Source organism: Bos taurus, chromosome 23, assembly GCF_002263795.3.
Source record: "Bos taurus isolate L1 Dominette 01449 registration number 42190680 breed Hereford chromosome 23, ARS-UCD2.0, whole genome shotgun sequence".
Taxonomy (NCBI): Eukaryota; Metazoa; Chordata; class Mammalia; order Artiodactyla; family Bovidae; genus Bos; species Bos taurus.
In genome coordinates this window covers 30334246-30360281 of record NC_037350.1, presented here as the reverse complement: position 1 = coordinate 30360281, position 26036 = coordinate 30334246, and the positions used below count along the sequence as shown (strand labels likewise).

General features: G+C 40.4%; 1 protein-coding gene across 10 annotated transcripts; it reads right to left on the bottom strand.

Moving 5' to 3' along the window:
* Positions 1-1607: 1607 nt before the first annotated feature.
* Positions 1608-25033, bottom strand: ZSCAN12 (zinc finger and SCAN domain containing 12). Of its 10 annotated transcripts, none has more exons than XM_059880450.1 (6): positions 24311-25031; positions 23084-23570; positions 17167-17305; positions 14305-15445; positions 3190-4959; positions 1608-3085 (listed from the first exon to the last, which is right to left on the bottom strand). In XM_059880450.1, exons 2-5 carry the CDS (start codon positions 23504-23506, stop codon positions 4836-4838), a joined length of 1827 nt encoding a protein of 608 aa, XP_059736433.1. In that variant the 5' UTR covers positions 23507-23570; positions 24311-25031; the 3' UTR covers positions 1608-3085; positions 3190-4835. The 10 variants fall into 10 exon arrangements, with proteins under 10 accessions (XP_059736433.1, XP_059736437.1, XP_059736434.1 ...); XM_059880454.1 differs by having other exon boundaries at positions 3217-4959; XM_059880451.1 differs by having other exon boundaries at positions 1608-3315; positions 3416-4959.
* Positions 25034-26036: the final 1003 nt, after the last annotated feature.

The window sequence follows — 26036 nt, the reverse complement described above, 5'->3', positions numbered from 1 at the left end:
TTTCTATGTGTACAACTACATTACCTATAAATATGCAGTTTTTTCAATTCATGTCATTTTTGATCTTGGTGCACTTCCAGTAAGTACTTCCAATATATGTTAAGTAAGAATGATGGGAGTGAACATACTTACCTTGATCCCAGTCTTACAGGGAAAACATTGTATTTGAAATTAGCTGTAGGTGTTTTGCAGATCTTTTATATCAAGTTAGAGAAGTTACCTTCTATTTCTAGGGTGCTGAAAGTTTCTATTATGAATGAGAATTGGATTTTGTCAAATGCTTAAGACTGAAATAGCTTTACATATTGGAATAAATCTTGATTATGGTATATAACTCTTTATAAATACCTTGATTTCATTTGCTAATATTTCATTGCATCTAAGTTCATGAGAGATACTGGTTCCGAGGGAGGTGGTTTCCATTCATTGTTTCATTATGGTATCAGAGTAATATTAGCAACATGACAAGAGTTGGGAAATATAACGTTTTCTATTTTTTGAAAGAAACTGTAAATTTGCTGATCATCCTTCCTCCAATGTTTGGTAGAATTCTCCAGTGAAGCCCTCTAGCCCTGAAGATTGGGTAACTTTAAATTATGAATTCAATTTTTTTAATGGCCAAAGGATTATTCAGATTATCTATGTCTTGGTTGGGTTTTGGTTACTTATACTTTTGAAGAATTGGGCAATTTTTTGAAGAATTGTTCTAGTTGTCAGAGTTATAAATGCAAAGTTGTTCAGTCTGCCCTCGTGAAGCTTTTAATAAATAATGCAAGATCTGTAGTGATATGCCATGTTCATTCCTGTCACTAGTGATTTGTATCTTCTCTTTTAATCTTGTTGGCTTTATTAAAAGTTTATATTTTATTGGAAAAATTTTTTGAAGAGACAGCTTATGTTTTGCTGATTTTTCTCCTGTTTTCCTATTCTCAATTTCATTAATTTCTGCTATTATCGTTATTATTTTCTTCTTTCTACTGCCTTGGTTTTATTTTGCTCTTGATCTTTAGTTTATTGAAGCAGGAACTTCAATTATTGATTTCAGACTATTCCATTTTTCTAATATAAGCATTTAGTGCTATAATTTTCCTTCTCAACATTTCTTCAGCTGTGTCTCACATCTTGTCATAGGTTGTACTTATTTCCCTTGAATCTATGTATTTTAAAATTCCTTTGAGAGTTCCCTCCTGACCAGGGCATTATTTAGAAATATTTTCCTTAGTTTCCAAATGTTTGGAGAGTTTTCTGTTGACTTACTGTTATTTCATAGTTTGGTACCATTGTGGTCAGAGAATATACTCCAAATGATTTCAATTACATAAAAAGCATTTTTCCCACAAAAAAGCACCCACCCCAAATAGTTTTACATCAGAATTCAACTTTCAAATACAAGATAATTTCAATGCTTTACAAATGGTACTAGAACATTAAAAACAAACAAAAAAGAACAAAAACTTAAAGTTTTTTTTATGATGTAGTAAAATTAAAACCTAACCATGAATATAGAATAAAATGACAGATCTAAAAGATGACAGCTTTTTATATGAATATTGAGTAAAAATACACTAAATAAAGTATTAGCAAGTAGAACCCATTAACACATTAAGAAAACACCATGACTAAGTGAAATTTATTTCAGGAATGCAAGGTTGGTTCAATATTAGGAAATCCTTTCATGTAATACAAGGTGATAATAAAATTAAGGGGAAAATGTAGTTTCTATAATGCTGAAAAAGTCTTTAATAGAATGCAGTCTGTCTTTTAAAATAGTGACTATAATATCTACTCAGAAAATTCAGGCATTTGCAGCAGATATAAACTCCTAACTGTGAAATAATCATTGCAATCTTTTGAAATCTGTGGTTCCTATATTTAATGACCTACTATAAAATCCATAAGCTTCATTCTCATAGAGATTGGGCTATACTGCCAAATTGCTGAAGAACAGCTTAGATAGATTCTTTCCTCTTTCAGCCTGTAGGTTTTAGAACTGAAAGTAATATTACTTCAAAATATTAGCCTCCAGGATATTATATTGTGTTATCTATAAAAGAAAATAACCTATTATCTGTCAAAGCTATATGTGAAATATCATTTTCTATCTTAAAAAAAAAAACAAAGCTGGGAAATATATACTCTGTGATGGACACCTCTTTGGCCTTGTGTTGGAACACAGAAGCAGTGCCAAATTTTAAAAAGTACTAACAATTCAATGACGTGGCTCATTATGCTTACTGAAGCTTTACAAATGTCATTTTTATGTCCTGGGGTACTCATACAAGCCTATTTAGCCCATAAGAATTAATTTACAACAAGCAGTAGACAATATTATCTACACTTGAATGAATTTAAGATGTGAGATTAGAGTGGGCATGGGAAAATACCATGTCCCCAACAGTCATCTTGGAGACAGTAGCACAAGTCCAGGGATGCAGGTAAACATCTTCATTTCAAAACTCCTGATCGTTCATGTTTATAGACTCCTTTTGGAAGCAAAAAGAACTTATGACTTTCCTTTTTCTTGACTTGAGAAATTCACTGAATGTTCTTTGTGGCTACAATGGGCAATATAAAATATCCATTCCCCATACATCTTGCCCATTTACATTAATTATATGAATTTTCCAATATCATGGAGACTCTATTGTTGAGGCTTGATATCTGTCCATACAACTTCCTACAATCTTCTCATTTATAAGAGCCTCTCTAATATGGACTCCCTGATATTTTCTAAGGTCCAACCTCTGAAGACTTTTCCAAACCCATGACACTCAGTTTTTCTTTAGTGTGATCTTCTCCCCAATGCTGAATAATGCTATGATTCCATAGAAAACATTTCCACATTCATCACATTTAGTAGATCTGTCTCCCGTGTAGAATCTATAGTGCAGTCAGTTCTGACTTCTGGCTGAAGGCCTTCCTTCTTGCTTCCTTCACATAATGTTCTAGAAGGTTTCCATGATGAATGAAGGCCTCCTTACAGTCATCACATGTATGCAGTTTCTCGCTTTTGCAGATTTTCTAATGTCAAAAATGGCTTTCTCACATTCTTTATACTGACAGCATTTCCCTTGTGATAGATTTCCTAGTGGGAAAGGAGGGACAGACTGTAAACAAAAGCCTTTACAAACATGTTGTTCTCAAGCATTTTCTTTGATATGTGCTCCCTAATGCTGCGTAATGACTCACCAGTGACTAAAGCTTTTACTAACTTACTGCACTGGTGGTGTAATTCTGCAGACTCCCCCCACATGACAGCATCTTCAGATTTGTGTGTTGGAGACAAGTCCTTATTTTCATTCTCAGTAACTCCATCTAAAAAAATGCATAGACAATTCAAATGTCAGTTGTCTCTTCTCCTGAGATCATGAGATTAATGATGAGAAACAGTGATAAAGATAAAACTCAGTTTTACCTAAAGTGCATGCTTTTTCAGTTTCCCTAAACTGCCATCTCAGTTTTGAAAAATACCCAAGAAGGCATATGAGGTTCCAGTTTGAGAAGCGAGAGCTGGGAAGAAAGAAACTGGAAGAGCATGGAGAATTTTCTCACAAAATATGACAAAGAATCAGGAAGGTATAATCAAAAAAGTTAAGAAGAGATCAGTTTTAATCCATACATGAAAAAAAGAGAATATCATGAAACCAAGAGAAATTTAATTTGCTAAAGGGTAATTATAAGTACCATTTAAACAAAATGAAATGTATTGAGGCCACTACTACAAACAAACAAAATGTTCCATAAATGTTTGTTAAGTGGATCCACAAACAATGGCATATAATAAAAGTTAACTTGAAGCAACAGGTAAATTAGTTTCAAAAATCCATACTATTTTGATGTGGGGAAATAAGTAAACTGGAAAAATTACAGTGGGGAAGATAACTTTTTCAGGTAATATTCAGGATTAAAAGAAGAAAAACATTTTGAAGCTAAAGAAGTTGAAAAAGTCAAGACAACAAAACACAAACACCTCCACAAATATGAATAACAGCTTCTACCTAAAGAATTGGGCAATGAGGAGATGGGTAGGTGCACAGTTCCCAGGGAGAAAATACTACTTACAATAGTTCTAAAAAGCTGCCTTTCAAAGATGTCTTCTTTCTCAGCAGATTTGCTTTCTCATCTGCTTTTCATTTCATAAGGCAATACTGTGAGAGTAACACTAAGCGTTTTAACAGTCTGGACCTGACACTTCTGATTCCAGGGCACTATCTTCCCAAAAGCATATCTTGTTCTATCCTTGTTCTACCTGGACCCTAAAAGCAATGGGATGAAGAGATGGTCTTGGAAAATTGAATATGAAGCTAGTCCCTCAGTAAAAATACTCATACACCACCACCACCACCAATAAAAACCAAATATAGAGAGAGAACGTTCCAGAGGTGTACATGAATTAAAGCCCATGAAGGTGATACGGGGTTATGGCTCCAAATACATCTGATGGGTCCTGAAATTTGGTTTTGCTGCTTTCTATGTTATTCCTTTCACTACTCAAGCCATAAATCATCCTCCCAACCCTTCCCGCCTTAAGGCTTGTCCATCAAACTGTCTCTAACTCCTCCAGCATAACTGATGCCTCTTTTCCACATTCTGGATGATATTATCCTCCCTAGGTCTGCAGTTCTCCAGGCAGAGGTCAGGACCTACTTTAGCACCTGCTCCTCGGTCTGTATCTCTGCTCTCTGCATCTGTGGGCAGAGTTACCCATCTTCTGACAGACCTGTGAGGTTCAAGTAGCTATTTCCTGGTAGCAACAACTTAAAATTTGAAGAAAGATTTTGCTGTGCCAGTCTGATTCTTGGACAGGCACAACCCTGGCCCTCTACCATCAGTCACTAGTAGAGGTCTTTTCTGCAAGAGGACTGCCATTCTGGAATAAGCGAGCTCAGAAGAAGATTCACTCCAGCTTGTGGTTCGCATTGATTTTTCAGAAGTATTTCCTTGTAGCTAGTCTTCTTCCTGAGGCATAAAACAACACAATTAACAGAAACTCTGAATTTTATTTAGCTCTTACCCCAAAATTCACTTACCTGGTAATGCACTGAAAGAAAAAAGGAACTCTGTCAGAAAGCTAAAAAATATATGAGTGGGAATGACTGCAAATTATTATCCAGCACTATCTGCTAAAACTCTTACTTCCTAAATGTTTAAGTTAATCAGGCTTGGGAGAAAGACCATGACCCTCTTCCCTTTGGTTCCCCTCTTCTGAGAATCTCAAACAGTAAACCATCAGAGATCAGAAAATAACGGTTATTGAAAATTGACTGTAAATTTAACTCATCTAAGATTTTATAATTCCATCTGACACATGAATGATACTGAGGCACAGAGGAATTGAACTATTTGCTAAAAGTCGCACAACCAGTAAGTGGACTCCTAATTTGTTCCTATTTATTCTAGGGAGAGTCATGAGTGGGATCATCTTAAAAGAACGCAACTTTCCTTTTACCAAACTGAGGTTCAGGACTTTCCTCTTTCTCAACATCCTCAACATCCTATTACAACTCAAGACTTGGAAACCATCTTTAACTTTCCCCTGCATATCAATCATCACACTGAACTTCAGCAGAGTCCCCAAAGGGCCAGATATACACGGAGTCAAAGCCGGAGTCTAGGAATCGGTGACCACCGACCCCTACAACACAGAGGCCAAAAAACTCGCAGTTCTAAGCCTTCAGCAATCAACGGCTGGCTTACCCTTCAGTCTTCTCTAGGAACCTGGAGGTTCTCTCCTATGGTTGCCTGGCAGCATCCCCGCCCCTGCTGAGCAGCACAGGTTTGGGCAGCTGGGTTGGGTAACTCCAGTGGGCTGCGCTCTGAGGCTGGGGCTCGACAGTCTCCTCCCGCCAGGGTTCGCCTTCCCACTACAGAAGCTCGAAAGAGCAGCTCCCAAGACAAAAAGTGAACCCCCCTGGCTGCTAGTTATAGCTGATAACTAACAAGGGTAGGTAGAAACAAAAGATAGGAAAACCTTTCCCAGGCAGTTTAGGCGATGTTTATCTCCTGCCGTCCACTGTTCATCAGAGTCCAAGATAAAAAGTAGAGCAGAGAGGGAGCTTTCATCTCAGCGGCAACAATGCAGCAGTCTTGGGAAATCTGCAGCGTGGTTACAGGTAATCTCTGGCCTGGGGCTGGAGCTTCTAGTCAGTCAGTCAGTACAGTCACTCAGTCGTGTCTGACTCTTTGCGACCCCATGGACTGCAGCACACCAGGCCTCCCTGTCCATCACCAACTCCCGGTGATCACTCAAACTCATGTCCATTGAGTTGGTGATGCCATTCAACCATCTCATCCTCTGTCCTCCCCTTCTCCTCTTGCCTTCAAGAGGAGAAGAGAGGAGAGAGGAGCTTCTAGAGGCCACGCATTTGAGAGAACCCAGGGCAATAAACAAAGCAAACATCTATAAAGCTCTTGAATCTCAAGCGGGAATCAAGATTGCCAAGAGAACTATCAACAACCTCAGATATGCAGATGATACCGCTCTAAGGGCAAAAAGCAAAGAGAAACTAAAGAGCCTCTTGATGAAGGTGAAAGAAGAGAGTGAAAAAGCAGGCTTAAAACTTGGCATTCAAAAAACTAAGATCGTGACATCTGGTCTCATCATTTCATAGCAAGTAGGGGAAAAGTGGAAACGGTGACAGATTTTTATTTTCTAGGGTTCCAAAATCACTTCAGATGGTGACTGCAGCCACAAAATTAAAAGACACTTGCTCCTTGGAAGGAAAGTTATGACAAACCTAGACAGAGTATTAAAAAAGCAGAGACATCATCACTTCACCGACAAAGGGCCATTGAGTCAAAGCTATAATTTTTCCATTAGTCACGTACAGAGTTGAAAGTTGGACCATAAAGAAGGTTGAACGCCAAAGAATTGATGTTTTCAAATTGTGCTGCTGGAGAAGACTCTTGAGAGTCCCTTGGGCAGCAAGGAGATCAAACTAATCTAGTCAATCCTAAAGGAAATCAACCCTGAATATTCATTAGAAGGACTAATGCTGAAGCTCCAATACTTGGGCCACCTGATGCAAAGAACCAATTCATTGGGGAAGAACATAATGCTGGGAAAGATTGAGGGCAAGAGGAGAAGGGGATGACAGAAGATGACATGGTTGGATGGCAAAGCCAACTCAATGGATGAGTTTAAGCAAACTATGGGAGATAATGAAGGACAAGGGAAGCCTGGAATGCTGCATTTCATGCAGTCACAGAGTCAGACACGACTTAGCAACTGAACAACAAATAAAGTACTTAGGTGCTAAGCACTGTTCTAAGCACTTTATATAAAACTCATTTATCCATATAACTATTATCCTATAACTCCCCAAGCAGAGGAAGGTACTTTAGCAATATTTTACATTATGAGGAAACTGAGGCCCAATGTCACTCAGCTAATTTGGCTACGGCAAGCTGTAGAGTTCTAAACCGCCTCCTTCTTTATTGGGAATAAAATGGTAAGACACATACTCTTAAATATTTCACTTAAGTAGGCTGAGCTGAGGCACTAGGTCAAAATGTATGAAGTGCATATAAAGTGCTGCTGCTGCTAAGTCGCTTCAGTCGTGTCCGACTCTGTGCGACCCCATAGACGGCAGCCCACCAGGCTCCCCCATCCCTGGGATTCTCCAGGCAAGAACACTGAAGTGGGTTGCCCTTTCCTTCTCCAATGCATGAAGGTGAAAAGTGAAAGTGAAGTCGCTCAGTCATGTCCAACTCTGAGCGACCCCATGGACTGCAGCCTACCAGGCTCCTCCATCCATGGGATTTTCCAGGCAAGAGTACTGGACAGGGGTGCCATCGCCTTCTCTGATATAAAGTGCAGACAGGAATAATGAAGCTCTGCATAAATCAGAGGTAACAAATGGCCTCCTCTTAGGAATCCTTGGAGTACCCAGGACCAGGCCATTTGGGCTTAGGAAAATGACTGGTGGAGCAAACATATATCCCCAAAGATCACCTTGAACTGTGATGGGGGAAATCTCTGGGAGCCTTGACTTCTGGGTTTTCAGACCTGGAAAAGGTCTTTTACATGAGTGTGAAGAGAATACACTGTTTTCAAGAAAGCAATGGATAACTTCTGGCTCTCAATAATGACCTCACAATGTGAGCTAGGGAGGTAATCAACTGGTGAGTTTAAAATACTTATCAAAGTTGGTTTTGTCGAAATCAAATTTTATATATATAAAATCAGATTATATATATAAATACAATATATATATATATTATATATATATATAATATATCCATACCTACTTTATAAATATATTAAAGTACTATGTACAAGAATAATGTACATGAACTCCTTATCAGTTATACCCAGAAACATTTGGAAGGAGAAAAGATCCAAAGAATTTCTTATAAAACGATGAACTGCTGGTGGAGCTTTATAACGTAAAATCTGCAGTGTAAAAGCTTGAAAGTTGAAAAAATTCTATTAACAGTGTATCAAAATAATAGTTTAGTCGCTTAGTCATGTCTTACTCTTGTGACCCCATGGACTGAAGCCTGCCAGGCTCCTCCGTCCATGGGACTTCTCAGGCAAGAATACTGTAGTAGGTTGTCATTTCCTTTTTCAGGGGATCTCCCCAACCCAGGGATCAAACCCACTTCTGCATTGGCAGGCAGATTCTTTGCAACTGAGCCACCTGAGAAGCCCCAATCAAAATGATTATCCTCTGTTAAATAAGCACACTCATTGCTCAAATAAATTCTGGGCGTGTGGAGTCAGGAAGAGTAACTGAAAGAAATATATAATATATACTTATCTATGGTTTTTTAAGTCCAAGAAATGGTACTAGCTACAAATATAAGATCGCTTTTAAAAACCCTCATCAAAGGTATTGATGTACCCATAGTGAGTTACTGGATAGATCCATAATGGGGATATTATCTAATCTCTATGATTTGTATTAGACAGGCAAATGTCCCTTATTCTGTCAGAATAATGCAGAAAACAATGATTCTAAGCTAGGAGTGTGATCCTTTCCTATAAAGAGACCATTTTTAACTTGAAACATCTCCTGCATACATCCTCATTCTGCAGGCAACAAGAATTAGATATTTACACTGGCCAAACTTCATCCAAGATTTAGTATACAAGAGGATGGGGATATTATCACTCTAGAAGTATTTCCCATAATTTTGATAGTTGAAAATTTTTCTATAGGTAATAACTCAAAAGAGGGCTTCCCTCCTGGCTCAGTTGGTAAAGAATCTGCCTGCAATGCAGGAGACATGGGTTCGATTCCAGGGTCGGGAAGATGCCCTGGAGAAGGAAATGGCAACCCACTCCAGTATTCTTGCCTGGAGAATCCCATGGACAGAGGAACCTGGCAGGCTACAGTCCATGGGGTCGCAAGAGTCAGACATGACTAAGTGACTTTCACTACTATTACTCACTAATAACTCAAAGCCCTGAATACCACTGCAATATGCAGTTTGTTCTGAAACAGAGTGGGTTCTGGATCTGCTGAGTTCATATCCTGGTCCCCCACACACTAACTCTGTGACCTCAAGTAGTTTTACTGACTTCCATTTCCCCAGGTAAAAATGAAATAGTGTGAGCAAAGCATTTAGTAATGTCTGGCCCTTAGCAAGTAATTAGTAAATATCACATAATACTGTTAATGAATCCCTTCATCTATTCCTAAAGATTGCCAAGAATAATGACTTTGTTTTAACTGTAACAACTCTAATGGTCAATCACTGGATATTAATGGAAGAGGCTACTTCATTGTGACGACAGGAGTGCACAGCTTTTCTAAGTGCTTCCATCTGATCACTCTCCACCTCCATCTTCACCCACCATGCCCCAGGAAATTTCTCAATCCTACAGCCCTGGTCAACCCCTCCCCACATTTTTTCTTTTTTATCAGAGGGGTCCATCTTCCTTCCTTTCAGTCCCTGTCTATTACACTCTTTGGAACCCTTTTGCGATTGTCAGGATACCTTTTCATCTGAAACCCATGTTTAAAGCTCACTTTACTTTTCACTGCTTTAGAAATTTGATTCTCCCCCAACCTCTCCAAGTGCTTTTGCCTTAGTAAACACTGTCTTGGTTCCATTCAGTTCAGTTGCTCAGTCATGTCTCTTTGCAATGCCAGGGACTGCACCACACTAGGCCTCCCCTCCCTGTCCATTACCAACTCCCAGAGTTTACTCAAACTCATGTCCATTGAGTCAGTGATGCCATCCAATCATCTCATCCTCTGTCATCCCCTTCTCTTCCCGCCTTCAGTCTTTCCCAGCATCAGGGTCTTTTCAAATGAGTCAGTTCTTCACATCAGGTGGCCAAAGTATTGGAGTTTCAGCTTCAGCATCAGTCCTTCCAATGAACATTCAGGAGTGATTTCCTTTAGGATGGACTGGTTGGATCTCCTTGCTGTCCAAGGGACTCTCAAGAGTCTTCTCCAACACCACAATTCAAAAGCATCAATTCTTCAGCACTCAGCTTTCTTTATATTCCAACTCTCACAACCATACATGACTACTGGAAAAACCATAGCTTTCACTAGATGGACTTTTTTTTTGGCAAAGTAATGTCTCTGCTTTTTAATATGCTGTCTAGGTTGGTCATAACTTTTCTTCCCAGAAGCAAGCATCTTTTTAATTTCATGGCTGCAGTCATCATCTGCAGTGATTTCGATATCACCAAGACAGTGATAACCATCTGGCTCGGTTCACATCTGGTTTAGTTCACTTCAGTCGCTCAGTCATGTCCGACTCTTCACAACCCCTTGTACCACAGCACGCCAGGCCTCCTTGTCCATCACCAACTCCTGGAGTCTGCTCAAACTCATCTCCATTGAGTCAGTGATGCCATCAAACCATCTCATCCTCTGTCATCCCCTTCTCTTCCTGCCTTCAATCTTTCCCAGCATCAGGGTCTTTTCAAATGAGTCAGTTCTTCGCATCAGGTGGCCAAAGTATTGGAGTTTCAGCTTCAACATCAGTTCCTCCAATGAACCCTCAAGAGTGATCTCCTTGCAGTCTAAGGGACTGTCAAGAGTCTTCTCCAACAACACGGTTCAAAAGTATCAATTCTTTGGCACTCAGCTTTCTTTATATTCCAACTCTCACATCCATACATGACTACTGGAAAAACCATAGCCTTGACTAGACGGACCTTTGTTGGCAAAGGTCCCTGCTTTAATGTCTCTGCTTTTTAAGATGCCATCTAGGTTGGTCATAACTTTCCTTCCAAGGAGTAAGTGTCTTTTAATTTCATGGCTGCAATTACCATCTGTAGTGATTTTAAAGCCCCCCAAAATAAAGTCTGACACTGTTTCCCCATCTATTTGCCATGAAGTGATGGGACCAGATGCCATGATCTTAGTTTTCTGAATGTTGAGCTTTAAGCCAACTTTCCACTCTCCTCTTTCACTTTCATCAAGAAGCTCTTTAGTTCTTCTTTACTTTCTGCCATGAGGGTGGTGTTATCTGCATATCTGAGGTTATTGATATTTCTCCCGGCAATCTTGATTCCAGCTTGTGTTTCCTCCAGCCCAGCGTTTCTCAGGATATACTCTGCATATAAGTTAAATAAGCAGGGTGACAATATACAGCCAGGTGTCAGCAATATGTGAACCGTGAACTTCCAGATGTTCAAGCTGGTTTTAGAAAAGGCAGAGGAACCAGAGATCAAATTGCCAACATCCTCTGGATCATGGAAAAAGCAAGAGAGCTCCAGAAAAACATCTATTTCTGCTTTATTGACTATGCCAAAGCCTTTGACTGTGTGGATCACAATAAACTGTGGAAAATTCTGAAAGAGATGGTGCTAGTGATAAAGAACCCGCCTGCCAATGCAGGAGACATATGAGATGTGGGTTTGATTCCTGGGTCAGGAAGATCCCCTGGAGGAGGGCATGGCAGCCCACTCCAGTATTCTTGCCTGGAGAATCCCAGAGGAGGAGCAGGCTAGTCTATAGTGTTGCAAAGAGCTGGACACAACTGAGGCAATTTAGCACGCATCAATACTTACAGCTAGGGCCTTCAGGCTTAGTTCTAGGATCCTTGTTTCCTAGACATAAAAAATTAGGTTTTCAATCCTAGCTGCCTCAGTGCCTAGGTGCACAATTCCAATGTTGGTCTTATTATTAAATAAACAGTCCACTTGTGAATGAATTGTTTTCCAAATGTTAATTTGCTTTCCTATGTTGTGAACCCAGAAAGTTTTCCCACAATCATTGTAAATTCTAATCACAAAAACCAGTATGACACTTTATATGCCTAAAGTACTATTATCATTTTTAAGAGAAAATGTGTTCACAATTACAATTTAGAAAGCTAGGAACATATATATTTCTATAGGACTAGGGACTTTTCTGGTTCAAATCCAATGATGATATTCTTATGTATTATACAGGGATTATGGATAGAGGGACAGGAGATAGGGGCACTAGGGAAATGGGGGTAGAGTCTTTTACAGAAGGGGGAGGTGGATAAAGACAGGGCTGGGCAGAAAGGTTGTTGGGACTAGTTAAAGAGTGGTGAATTACCCTTCTTTTTTCTCCTCTACCTCTTCTGTCACTATCTCACCACTTCAAACCCACTGACCAGCTAGAAGTGAGAGATGAGGGGACTGAAGTTGGGTGGGGTGGGGTGGGAACGTAGTCCTAGGAACGAACTGTGGAGTTTGCTGTGGCAAGGCAGAAAGGAAAAGAAATAAATGAACATCTCAGCAGAGACTAAATATGATTTCTGTAAAGAGATAAACAGACAAGGAGCTATATGTACTTCTGTGACTTGCCTGCTACCTAGTACAGTAATCATCATAGATTCTCATCAAAAACAGAATTTACTCAGTAATATAGGAGAAATGTCAACCAGTTTTCAGTTAATTTTTTTCCTGAAGCCTGAAGGAAAGAATCACTAATCTTTGGCTCTTTTAATACGCTCAAGAAAGTATACAAGTCAAAAAATTGTAAAAGAATTCATAACACAGAGGTGGGAAAAAAGAGAAGTATAAAACAGAGAACACCAGCATCCCTCCCCTAACACACACACACACACACACACACACACACACACAAAGCATGCACTCAGAAGACCCCATGGAGCCTTGGAATGTAGGTGGGTCTGTTTTGAAACATTTAAATTTGAAGGGCTAGAAAGGCCATTGTGAAACCCTAATTTTTAGGCATGATGGTGGTCTAATTCCCTGTTCATTGTAAAGAGCTGCTGGCACATGTCCCCTGAAGGGCTTTCCTCATGCTAAAAATCTGCAGTGGCCTGTATTCATGCTTCCTCACTTCACTGGCAACTGTGATTCAATGCAATGTTTCTCAAATTGTATAGCACATCAAGTGACTATGGAGCTACAGAAATGAAGATTCTCAATCCCCATCTCAGACCTAATGAAGCACAGTATCTGCAAGTGGGACTCAGGTATGTTCAACAAGCACCAAGGTGATTCTGATGTTCACTGATGTTGAGGAATCACTCCTGTAATGAACAGAACTTAAAAACTGTAATGACCTGCACTTGAGCCTCTGGTCTCTTCCTTTGTGTAATACTGTAGCTGTGTCATCATCTCCATAAGCAAGAATATCCTCATTTTTACAGTGGAGAATCATTTTAATTTATAGAAACATTTTAGAAATTAAATGAGAAAAATTCTTTAAGTGTCAAAATATTCGGTGAAATTACTGGCATTCTGACCTCCCAGCGTCTGCCCTTGTTGTGTTTCCAACACAATACCATCAGCTGCCCAACTGCATGAACTTTCTTTAGGTTGGCTTGTTTTGTCACTGATGCTTGCAAACCACAGGCACTCTGATTAATTTGTTCTATTCTAAATGTTTTCTCCCTTTTGCCTTCCAAATATCCCCATCAAACCTTTATCTTTAAAATCTTTCCTGACTACTTCAGACACCAGTGATCTCTCCTTCAGAATTTATAGCACTTACTGCTCATCAAGTGCCACTTTAATTCTATAATATTTGAGCATCAATTCTACTGTCCTGTGGCCTTAACTAAATAGGTGGACCTATTATCTTCGAAACTAGGTTGTAAACTCTTTTGAGAAAAGGAGCACACAGTGAATTTTTTATGAAATATCCAAGGTTTCCGTATAGCTATAGTGACTAACCTTTTGTCCTGATCATCTCATAGCTTGTATTTCTCCTTAGCCTGAATTCTGTGAGATAGTTTCCCTGCAGTTATCACACAGAACCAGATTTTTCTGCTTTGTGGGTAGTCTGATGTTGAATAAGAGCTGAGTTCTGTGTAAATGACTCCCCACGCACTTTACATGTATAGGGATCACCTCTGTTATGAATTCTCTGGTGTTTACTAAGATCTGACCTCTGTCTGAAGGCTTTGCCGCATTCGTCACATTGGTAGGGTTTCTCCCCAGTGTGGATTCTCTGATGCTGAATGAGGCTCGTGATTCCTCGGAAGGCATTCCCACACTCATTGCATTTATAGGGCCTCTCTCCAGTGTGCACTTTCTGATGTTCCTTGAGGACTGATCTTTGAGTGAAAGCCTTCCCACACTTATCACATTGATAGGGTCTCTCTCCAGTGTGAATTCGTTGATGTTCTATAAGACTTGTCCTCTGAATAAAGGCTTTTCCACATACATCACATTTGTAGGGTTTCTCTCCATTGTGGATTCTCTGATGCTGAGTAAGGCCGCTCTGACTGAAGGACTTCCCACATTCCTTACACTGATAGCATTTTTCTTTGTGGTGGATCTCCTGATGGGAAACAAGGGAGGAGTTATAAACAAAGGCTTTTCCACACTCACTGCACTCATAGGGCTTTGCCCCAGTATGAACTCCTTGATGTTGGGTAAGAATTGAACGCCGACTAAAACTTTTATTACACTGAGTACAATGATAAGGTTTATCTCTTGTGTGGATTTTGAGATGGTGAAAGAGGCCTGCTTTCTGGCTAAAGGCTTTGCCACATTCATTACAGTGGTAGTGTTTCTCTCCTGTGTGAAGTCTCTGATGTTGATTAAGAGCTGACCACTGGGCAAAGGCTTTGCCACACTCATTACACTTATAGAGTTTCTCTCCTGTGTGTATTATTTTGTGTCGAATAAGCACAGTTCTCCCACGGAAAGTTTTTCCACATTCTTTGCATTTGTAGGGCCTGTCTCCAGTATGGATCCTCTGATGTTCTACAAAACGTGAGTGTTGACTAAAAGCTCTTCCACAGACATCACATACATAAGGCTTTTCTCCTGGACAAATTCTCTGGTGTTCAGAAAGATCTAAGTTCTCAGTCAAACTTACTCCATTTTCATCACATGTAGGTTCTTTATCCTCCCTTGAATATTCAGAAGACTCTCCTGTTTTTTCTTCAGGTTCATATGTTTTTTCATACCTAGCTGGTTGAGACATTTCATTTTCAAATTTGCTAGCTATATTCCCATATGGTTTCATTTCTGGAGAAACTTCTTGCTTTAAATTCCTATACTCATTTCCAGTCTCAATATCTGAAATTAAAAATGGATCATACTCATTAGTTTCTTATGGTTGAAAAAGGCAACTTTCATTAGGCAACATAAAATTATTCAAATGAAAAATTACAGAAGAACTTAGAGATCTCGCATGACTATAAAATGGCACTAGAATACAGAACTAATAAACTCAAGCACTCCAAAAACTGTTAAGAAAAAGACCAGTAACCAAATAGAAAACTGGGCAAAGAAAAAAACTGATGGCTTCCATGAAAGGAAATAGAACAGCTCTTAAACACAAGAAAAGATGCTCCCCCTCACAATAAGGGAAAAGTAGATTTAAACAATATTGAATATAATTTTCACCTATTGGATTTGCCAAAAGCTTGATGTAACACTGTGCTCACAACATGAAAATCAAACATTGCCAGTAAGAGTGTAAATTGATCCAAGCTTTATTAGAGGGCAATTTGACAATATATATCAAAATTACAAATATATATATAACCTTTGACCTAGTAATTCCACCTAGAAGGAATTTATGCTACAGATATATTCACACATATGGTTATTTATCACAGCACTATTTGTTATAGTAAAAGAGTGGGGCCAACTTAAATGTTATTAGCAGGAGAAGACTAAGTTAATTGCATGATATAGCCATATTTTTGTTGTTTAGTCACTAAGTCCTGTCCAACTCTTTTGTGACCCCATGGACTGTAGCTCACCAGGCTTCTCTGCCCGTGGGATCTCTCAAACAAGAATACTAGAGTGGGTTGCCATTTTCTTCTCCAAGGGATCTTCCCGTCCCAAGGAATGAACCCTTGTCTCCTGCATTGGTAGGTGGATTCTTTATCACTGAGCCACCTGGGGAGCCTGATATAGTGATATATTTTAATATTTAGCAGCTGTTAAGAAATAAAAAATGCAAGGTTCTATAATCTCAGTGATAAAGAGAGGAAAATATATTAGAATATGAGAAATATACATATATGGTTAAAAATCTCTAGGACACACAAGAAACTAGTAACAGTGACAACCTATTTCAAAATAGAGGTAAGGAGACCAAATGGCTAGGTAACAAAAAGGCAGGCAAACTTTTCACTGGGTAACTTAAGGTTATTACTTTTTTCAACAATGTGGATTTTCACCTGTTTTTAGAAAGTAAGTGAAAAAACAGAGAAACTGGAAATAAGGAAGGTACATTCTTTCACCCCTTCACCCACTTTGAACATTTTGCCACATCTGCTTTATTACTCTTTCTCTTTACAAGAGTAATATATGTATGTGTGTATATATATATTATATATGTATATACATATATGTATATATATAATACATATATACACATATATGTATTTTTCCCTGAACCATCTGAAAGTTAGCTGAAGAGATCATGGGGCAAAGGTTTATTTACTGAAGGACACAGAATAAATTGCAAGACAGTGGTATTGTCTGGTAGGATAAAGGCTATACATAGGAAGGAAGTCAGTATAGAGGAAAATAACTATCAGAAGGACTAAACTAAGTGTTTTCAAATAAAATACAGTCAGGATTCAGAAAATAGTAACATAAAGAGAAAAAAAGTTTCAGAGTGATAAACCAGGCTGCCTCCGGTCTATGCATGAGCCATCAGAGTTCTTGAGAGACCTTCCTGACTTCCATGCTCACAAACAGCACAAAGTACAAAAGAGTCCCAGGGTCCTACGTTGGCCCCCATCTTCCCCTTCCTCCCAAGATGGGTCTTCCTTCTTTACCTTGCTTCTGTTGGGCTTCAAGTTCTGCAGATTCACACTTTGGCTGGGCTTGCACAGACTGAAGGCATATTCTGGGTTCTTGTTCTGTTCTTAGAGGTACGATCTCCTGTAATTCTTGTTCCTCACTGCGGACTGAGACCTGAGGTAAATGAGATATAGCTTAGAACCTTGCTCTGGTAACATTAAATAAGAATATACTATCCAGGGCACTGGCACCCAGCTCCCTGAAACTTGAAATAAACTTCTTTCCATATAACAGCCTGCCATAATCCTACTCAAGGCCAATACAAATGTCACCTCTTCTGGGAAACCTTCCCTTCCCCAGTTGGAAGTAACTTCCCCTATCTTGACAGTTAAAGTATATTAAATGTACCACTTTTACATTTTTGTCTATGCTCAAAGAAATAGAGAAGTGACAAAGAGAGGGAAAAGAAGGTAAAAAGAGGCAGAGGCAGAAAGAAGTGGAAAGGAATTTATGGGGAAATAAGACAGACGTGAGAAAGAAGGAAAGGAAGGGGTAAAAGTAAAGGGAAATAATGAAAGAAATGACAAAGAAAGAAGGGAACAAAGGAGAAAGAGAAAGAAAAGAAAGAGGGTATAAGAAGGAAAGAGGAAAGGAAAAAGAGAAATCTCTCATATTCCTAATAGACAATGCTCTTCTGAGGTCCCCATCCCCCTTCTTTCTTTCTCCAAGATCAGGACCATCTCAAAAAAATCCTCTCTCCTTCACTTTACCTATCTCCACTCTCTTACTCTTCTCCTTTCCTTCTATCTTAGAGGAAGAAGTCTTTTCTTTTTCAAGGCTTGTATCTCTACTTTTGCCTTCAATGTCATCCCTTTCTGCTTCCCTTTGACCCTTGCTCCTTCAATTAACTCATTTACTCAGCAATTTCAACCACTCTGTAGCTTCCTTTCCTCCATTGGGCCCATTGCCTCTTGCACTTAAAAAAAAGAAAAAAAGGTTTCCCCAGCATGGTAGTATAAAAACAGGAATCGGAATCTAATTACTTACTCTGTTTCTTAGTTTAGTATTGATAGCTCTGTCACCTTAGGCTAGAAATCATTCTGAGATTATATGACATCTGAGATTATATGACATGCATGTAAAGCACCTCACATAGGCATGTGATAGGCCCTCAAATTACTTCCCCATCCCTCTTCAATAGCTTGCCTAGTGGCTCAGACTGTAAAGAATCTACCTGCAATGCAGGAGACCTGGGTTCAATCCCTAAATCAGGAAGATTCTATGGAGAAGGGAATGGCAACCCATTCCAATATTCTTGCCTGGAAAATCTCATGGACAGAGGAGCCTGGCTATAGTCCATGGGGTCACAATGTGTCAGACATGACCGAGCAACTAACACACACACACACATACCCTTCAATGGCTAAAGTTTGTAAATAAAAAATTACCATACACTGACACTATTTCTCTGACAGTTTCATTTTGTAATCTTTCCCTCAGAATAAGAGCCAAAATCAGCAGAATACTATCTCAAATGTACAGAAAAAGATGTTTTGATACTTCAAATTTTGGGGTGTGTGTGCTCAGTCACTCAGTCCTGTTCAACTCTTTGCGGCACCATGGAATATAGTCCAGAGGCTCCCGTGTCCATGGTATCTTCCAGACAAGAATACTGGAGCTGGTTGCCATTTCCTCCCCTAGGAGATCTTCCCAAACCAGGGACTGAACACACGTCTCCTGAATCTCTTGTACTGCAGGCAGATTCTTTACCACCAGCACCACCTGAGAAGCCCTCAAATTGGGGGGAGAAGAGAGCAAAAAAAGCCCAGTACAGTGAACTGTGCCTTCTGTCCTTGGATCTTTGACTAGGCCTCATAAACCACTAGCTACCCACAGCAAGCCTCAAAGGAAAGGACTGGTTGGCAATACAAATTCTTCATGACTAAAACCAAGTTACTTCCGCCTACGCCTAAGAATCCCATTCTTTCTTTTGGTTCTCTTCCTACCTCCCTGGCCACTCTCCAGTTTCCAATCTGGTTACTCCCCTGATGCTCTTTTTGTCTCATGGCTTTAAATACCATTCATATTCCGGCAAGTCCCAATTTTGTATTTCTAGAACAGATTTCCACTGCCCACCCCCACTGAATCCCAACTCTTTATATCTAGTTGCTTGCTCAAACTTTCTACTTGGATTTAATGAGAATCTCAAAATTAACACATCTAAAACCTAGCTTTTGATTCCCGTCCCTTTACTCCAAACCTATGTCTCTCTCAATCTTTACTATCTCAGTGAATGACGAATTCATTTTACCTGATGTACGAACCAAAAACCTTGGAATAATCTTTAACTCACTTTCTCTCATATCCTGCAACCTATATAAACACAAATCCTCTCAAGCTCTATCCTCAAAATGTATCAGAATCCAATTACATTTTGCCACTTCCAATGCTATTATTCTAGTCAGGCACCAGCATCTCTTGCCTGGATTACTGCTTATAGCTATAGCCTCCTCAACTGGTTTCCCTGCTTCTAACTTTGTTCCCTATGTTCTCCTTCCCCACCCCCAGGCCCAGTGTAGAACTTTCGCAACATAGAAGCTAGAGTGATTATGTTAAAATTAAAAACTTTAAATTGGAATTAAACGTCAGACTGGGGCTTCCCTGGTGGTCCAATGGCTAAGACTCTGCTCTCAATGCAGGGGGCACAGGTTTAACCCCTGGTGAAGGAACTAAGACCTGCATGCCACATGGTGTGGCCAAGAAAAAAGAGCAGCAACCCTCTACACTTTTTTCACTGGTGCATTCCCAGTGCCTAGTAAACAACAGATGGCCAATAAATATCTGCTGAATGATGCTGCTACTGCTGCTAAGTCGCTTCAGCCGTGTCCAACTCTGTGCGACCCATAGATGGCAGCCCACCAGGCTCCCCTGTCCCTGAGATTCTCCAGGCAAGAACAACGGAGTGGGTTGCCATTTCCTTCTCCAATGCATGAAAGTGAAAAGTGAAAGTGAAGTCACTCAGTCGTGCCCGACTCTTAGCAACCCCATGGACTGGAGCCTACCAGGCTCCTCCATCCATGGGATTTTCCAGGCAAGAGTACCAATTCACTTTCCCCTACGATCTTGAACTCAGGAGTGTTTCCGTTATACTAGTCTTTCAAGCTTGAAAATCCCTAGTGCTTAGCCTAGAATAGACTGCTGAATAGAGTTCTCCATTCTTTCTTCCTTCTTTATACCTCCATCTGTATAATTTTCAATTAATTTCATGCAAAGATGGGCTCGATGAAGGACAGAAATGGTATGGACCTAACAGAAGCAGAAGATATTAAGAAGAGGTGGCAAGAATACACAGAAGAACTGTACAAAAAAGATCTTCATGACCAAGATAATCACGATGGTGTGATCATTCATCTAGAGCCAGACATCCTGGAATGCGAAGTCAAGTGGGCCTTAGAAAGCATCATTACGAACAAAGCTAGTGGAGGTGATGGAATTCCAGTAGAGCTATTTAAAATCCTGAAAGATGATGCTTTGAAAGTGCTGCACCCAATATGCCAGCAAATTTGGAAAACTCAGTAGTGGCCATAGGACTGGAAAAGGTCCGTTTTCATTCCAATCCCAAAGAAAGGCAATGCCAAAGAATGCTTAAACTACCGTACAATTGCACTCATCTCACATGCTAGTAAAGTAATGCTCAAAATTCTCCAAGCAAGGCTTCAGCAATATGTGAACTGTGAACTTCCTGATGTTCAAGCTGGTTTTAGAAAAGGCAGAGGAACCAGAGATCAAATTGCCAACATCCTCTGGATCATGGAAAAAGCAAGAGAGTTCCAGAAAAACATCTATTTCTGCTTTATTAACTATGCCAAAGCCTTTGACTGTGTGGATCACAATAAACTGTGGAAAATTCTGAGAGAGATGAGAATACCAGACCACCTGATCTGCCTCTTGAGAAATCTGTATGCAGGTCAGGAAGCAAGAGTTAGAACTGGACATGGAACAACAGACTGGTTCCAAATAGGAAAAGGAGTACGTCAAGCTGTATATTATCACCCTGCTTATTTAACTTCCATTCAGAGTACATCATGAGAAACGCTGGACTGGAAGAAGCACAAGCTGGAATCAAGATTGCCGGGAGAAATATCAATAACCTCAGATATGCAGATGACACCACTCTTATGGCAGAAAGTGAAGAGGAACTCAAAAGCCTCTTGATGAAAGTGAAAGTGGAGAGTGAAAAAGTTGGCTTAAAGCTCAACATTCAGAAAACAAAGATCATGGCATCCGGTCCCATCACTTCATGGGAAATACATGGGAAAACAGTGGAAACAGTGTCAGACTTTGTTTTTTTGGGCTCCAAAATCACTGCGGATGGTGACTGCAGCCATGAAATTAAAAGACACTCCTTGGAAGAAAAGTTATGACCAACCTAGATAGCATATTCAAAAGCAGAGACATTACTTTGCCAACAAAGGTTCGTCTAGTCAAGGCTATCGTTTTTCCTGTGGTCATGTATGGATGTGAGAGTTGGACTGTGAAGAAGGCTGAGCGCCGAAGAATTGATGCTTTTGAACTGTGGTGTTGGAGAAGACTCTTGAGAGTCCCTTGGACTGCAAGGAGATCCAACCAGTCCATTCTGAAGGAGATCAGCCCTGCAATTTCATTGGAAGGAATGATGCTAAAGCTGAAACTCCAGTACTTTGGCCACCTCATGCAAAGAGTTGACTCATTGGAAAAGACTCTGATGCTGGGAGGGATTGGGGGCAGGAGGAGAAGGGGATGACAGAGGATGAGATGGCTGGATGGCATCACTGACTCGATGGATGTGAGTCTGAGTGAACTCTGGGAATTGGTGATGGACAGGGAGGCCTGGCATGCTGAGATTCATGGGGTCGCAAAGAGTCAGACACGACTGAGTGACTGAACTGAACTTACTGAATTCTTACCTAAGATATGCCTCTTCCTTTGCAGTCACACTTTCATGATCCTATTTTCAACTTAGACCTTTTTGCCACATGGTCCTTCCCTCTTCAGGCTTTGTACTTCGATGCTAGATTATACTTTCGTTTCATTAGCACTGTGATTATCTAGCAGTATCCTTCAGCCACTAGATGCCAGTGATACCTCTCAATGTTAGGACAACCAAAAATGCCCCAAGACACTGCCAAATGCTCTTTGAGGTACTGAAAAATGTCCCACGACATTGCCAAATGCCCTTTGAGGTACTGGTTGAAAAGCACTGTCTTTATCAATGTTAAAACAAAACAAAATGGTTCAACATAATTTGCCTCTTTTTTTTTTTTTTCTATCTTGGTTTTAGTAAAACTCACTTAGACTCAGAGAGAACAGATTAGGAGCTTCTGTCCTACAGAATGAAATCTAAACTCCAGAGGTTGATATTCAAGGTCCTCCAGTCTCTGTTTTCAACTCTTCTACTGACATCTCACCTTTTCAACTCAACTGGGCTTTTAACCACTCAAAGAAACATGGGTCCCTTCCATGCCCATCCCCCCTAACTTTCCACTCTGCTCCTGCATCTCATTCCTGAGATGGTGACTTTGATTTCTCAATCTTTTAATCCTTTAATGGAGACAAGGCAGAGGATATATCTGCAAAACCTTATTTCTTAATCACTTGTGTTGTACAGAAACGATGTCCCTTTCAAGAGGCTGCTGCCCACCCTTTAATCATCTAACATTTTCTCTGTACTACAAGTCTGTTTCTGGACAGCATTTCACCAAACAGAATTTTGCAGCTTAATAAAGAAATACACAATCCTTCCACAAAAAAGATATAAATAAGTTAGGATTACATTAACCAACGTCTGTGACACTCAGGCCCCTTTCTGATGCACCAATTTTGTCAAGGATACATTTTGTGAAATAGTATTAGACTTCATTCTGGCCTAGAAATCCATAATTCACTTCTCAGACACCACATCTATGTTCTCACCTGATATCCTGGCTCATCCAACTCTCTCTCTAAATCCTCCAGCACAGTCACCACCTCTTCCCCACTCTCTGGATGCTGTTCCTGGACCCAGGCTTGGAGCTCCTCAGGCAAGATGGTCAGGAACTGCTCCAGCACCAGTAGTTCCAGAATCTGCTCTTTGGTGTGGGTCTCTGGCTTCAGCCACTGATGGCAAAGTTCCCGGAGTCGGCTCAAAGCCTCACGGGGCCCAGATGTTTCCTGGTAGCAGAACTGCCTGAAGTACCGTCGGAAGACCTCCCTACTGTGGGTGGTGTTCTTTTGAAGGTTCTGATCCTGTGTAGTGGCATATTTATGCTCCTCCTCCAGCTCCTCTTCCTCTATCTTTACTTCCAAAAGTTCTTCCCGGTCCTTCATGGCCTGGATAGACCAAGTATATGCCATCATTGCTATACAAAAGCTTATCAATGCTTCAAGCAAGATCTCCTGTGTCGTTTTTTTCTGGCTGGAACTGAGGGAGAAGCTATCATCATTAACCCAAACTACACCATAAACAAAAATTGCAAATTCTAAGAATTTAAATATGCACCTCGAAAGCTGCCTCCAGGGTAATCTACTATACTCAGAGAAATGCTCTGATAAAAAAGACTCAGTAGACTAATTTAAAGAAAAAGAATAAGTAAAAGGTGCTAAGTTGTTTCAGGATTTTCAGGACAAGAAAAGTAAGACTAAGAAGGAAATATTTCCACTTAGTAATAGAAAAAAGGAGAATTAAATGGAATAAACAAACATTTACAGCAAACAAATTATAACAAAAAGCTGAGACATCATTGAGTAGTTTCTTTTTAAATTCTTTAAAAACTCAGATGATGCATAATGGGAAATCACTGTCATAAAAGCTGCAGTTACATGAATTTATTTCCGCAGGGACTTAATCTCTCTGCTCCTGATTCTTTATCAAGCAAAAAAGCTGGAGACGTTGTTTTTTCAGGCCCTCTTCTACCCTAGTACCTGTAATTCTAAATATAAAGGGATGCTTGAAAAAGAGGCCCTAGGACGTGGGTCAGCGCCTGTGACCGACGAGTGTTCGGAAATGTCAGATGGCGCAGAATCAAGAAGGGTACACAGCGCGAGGCAAGCCCAGGAGGTATGAGGCGCACAGCCGGGTCTCCCCCTCATCCCGGGCTGTGACCCCCCTTCTCAGAGGGCTGGGGGCTAGCTTCTGCCTCAAGTAGCTTCTCGCGGACCCACCTGGGCAAGTGAGCACCAGAGGATGCCCCGCTCCAGCCTGGCCGGAAGACGGCCAGCAGCCCACCCGCCGCGTTCGCAGCAAAAGCTCGCTCAACCGCAGCCCCAGGAGGCCAGCAGAAGTTTCCCTCCCGGATTCAAGGGGGTGAAGTCTCTAACGATTTCCGAACCGGAACCCACCAAGAGCGACCCACAAAGGCCGGAAGCGGCCAAGGAGTACGGAGCATCTGGTCACTTCCGCCGCCACTCTAGGAAGAGTGAGCTTGCTACTCGGTAGTTCTCCCGTGCACTCTCGAGAGGTGACTACGGAGGATTCACAGGCCCGCAGTTTGACGATAGTTTTCGCCTTCTGCTAGTCTTCCGCTTGCTAGTATCCCCATTCCTCCCAACTGATGGGTGGTCGAGGCATGGCGAGTGTATCTGAGCTAGGTAAATCCTATGCTTTTTCACTCACGTTTATTTGGGTTTCAGCACCCTTGATATTAAAGATGTCTCAAAGGGATTTCTCCTGAGGTCTTCCAGACTCAGGAGGGGACCTCTTCTACACACTTCTCAAGGGTCAACCTGGCGGTTTCTGCTTACGTTTCCACCTTCTACAGTTCCCTTTTATGCGCTAATGATAATGGGTATACATCTGAAAACCCATTGAGTTCAATGGGAAAACTAAAAGATAATTTAGTAAAAAGAGTCCGACTCCACTGAGCGACTTCACTTTCACTTTTCACTTTCATGCACTGGAGAAGGAAATGGCAACCCACTCCAGTGTTCTTGCCTGGAGAATCCCAGGGATGGGGCATCCTGGTGGGCTGCCGTCTATGGGGTCGCACAGAGTTGGACACGACTGAAGCGACTTAGCAGCAGCAGCAAAAATATAAAATTAACACACTGAAAGCAGTACTTTCCAATGTGCAAATAACCAGTGATAAAGTTACAAGATATAATGTAAGAGAATACCTAATTTATAGTAACAACAGCAGCAGCAACAACAACAAGAGAAAGAAAGAAAATAAGTGGGACTAAGTGTAGGGAAAAAATTGCAAAACCGGTATGGGGAAAACCTCCTGAAAGGCCAAATGTATAGTTAGACAAATAGAAAGCCACATGCTAAAAAGACGGTTCAAAAGACTCAACAAAGAAGTCAATCTTCTAAAATAAAAGTATCAACAAATACTGTTCTAGAGTTAGACAAATTGATTATAAAGTTCAAATGGGAAAATAGGAATAGCCATGATACCCTCTGAAGAACAATAGTGAGGGACATACTAATCAGATATCACCACACGTTATAAAGTCCCTACAATTGAGTGTGATGCTGTGTAAGAACAGACAGAAACGGACCACACCCCAGGATTCTTGCCTGGAGAATCTCATGGACAGAGGAGTCTGGCTGGTTACAGTCCATTGGGTCACAAAGAGTTGGACATGAGTAAGTATGCACGCACCACGCACTAGACTGAGGTACATATGGATATTTAGTAAATGATGGTGGCATCATGAATCAATGGGGGAAATGAAGGGCTTGTAGATAAGTTGTATTAGGACAACTGATAGCCATTTGGTCAAAAGTAAAATTGCATTAATATCGCCCATCACATATCACAATCAGGATAAATTCCAAATGGATCAAAAAAACAAATGTAAAAAATATACCTATAAATGTATTAGAAGAACATGAGTAATAATTCAAACATCTGGGAACAGGAAACCTTGCCTCAATTTCCAAAAGCAA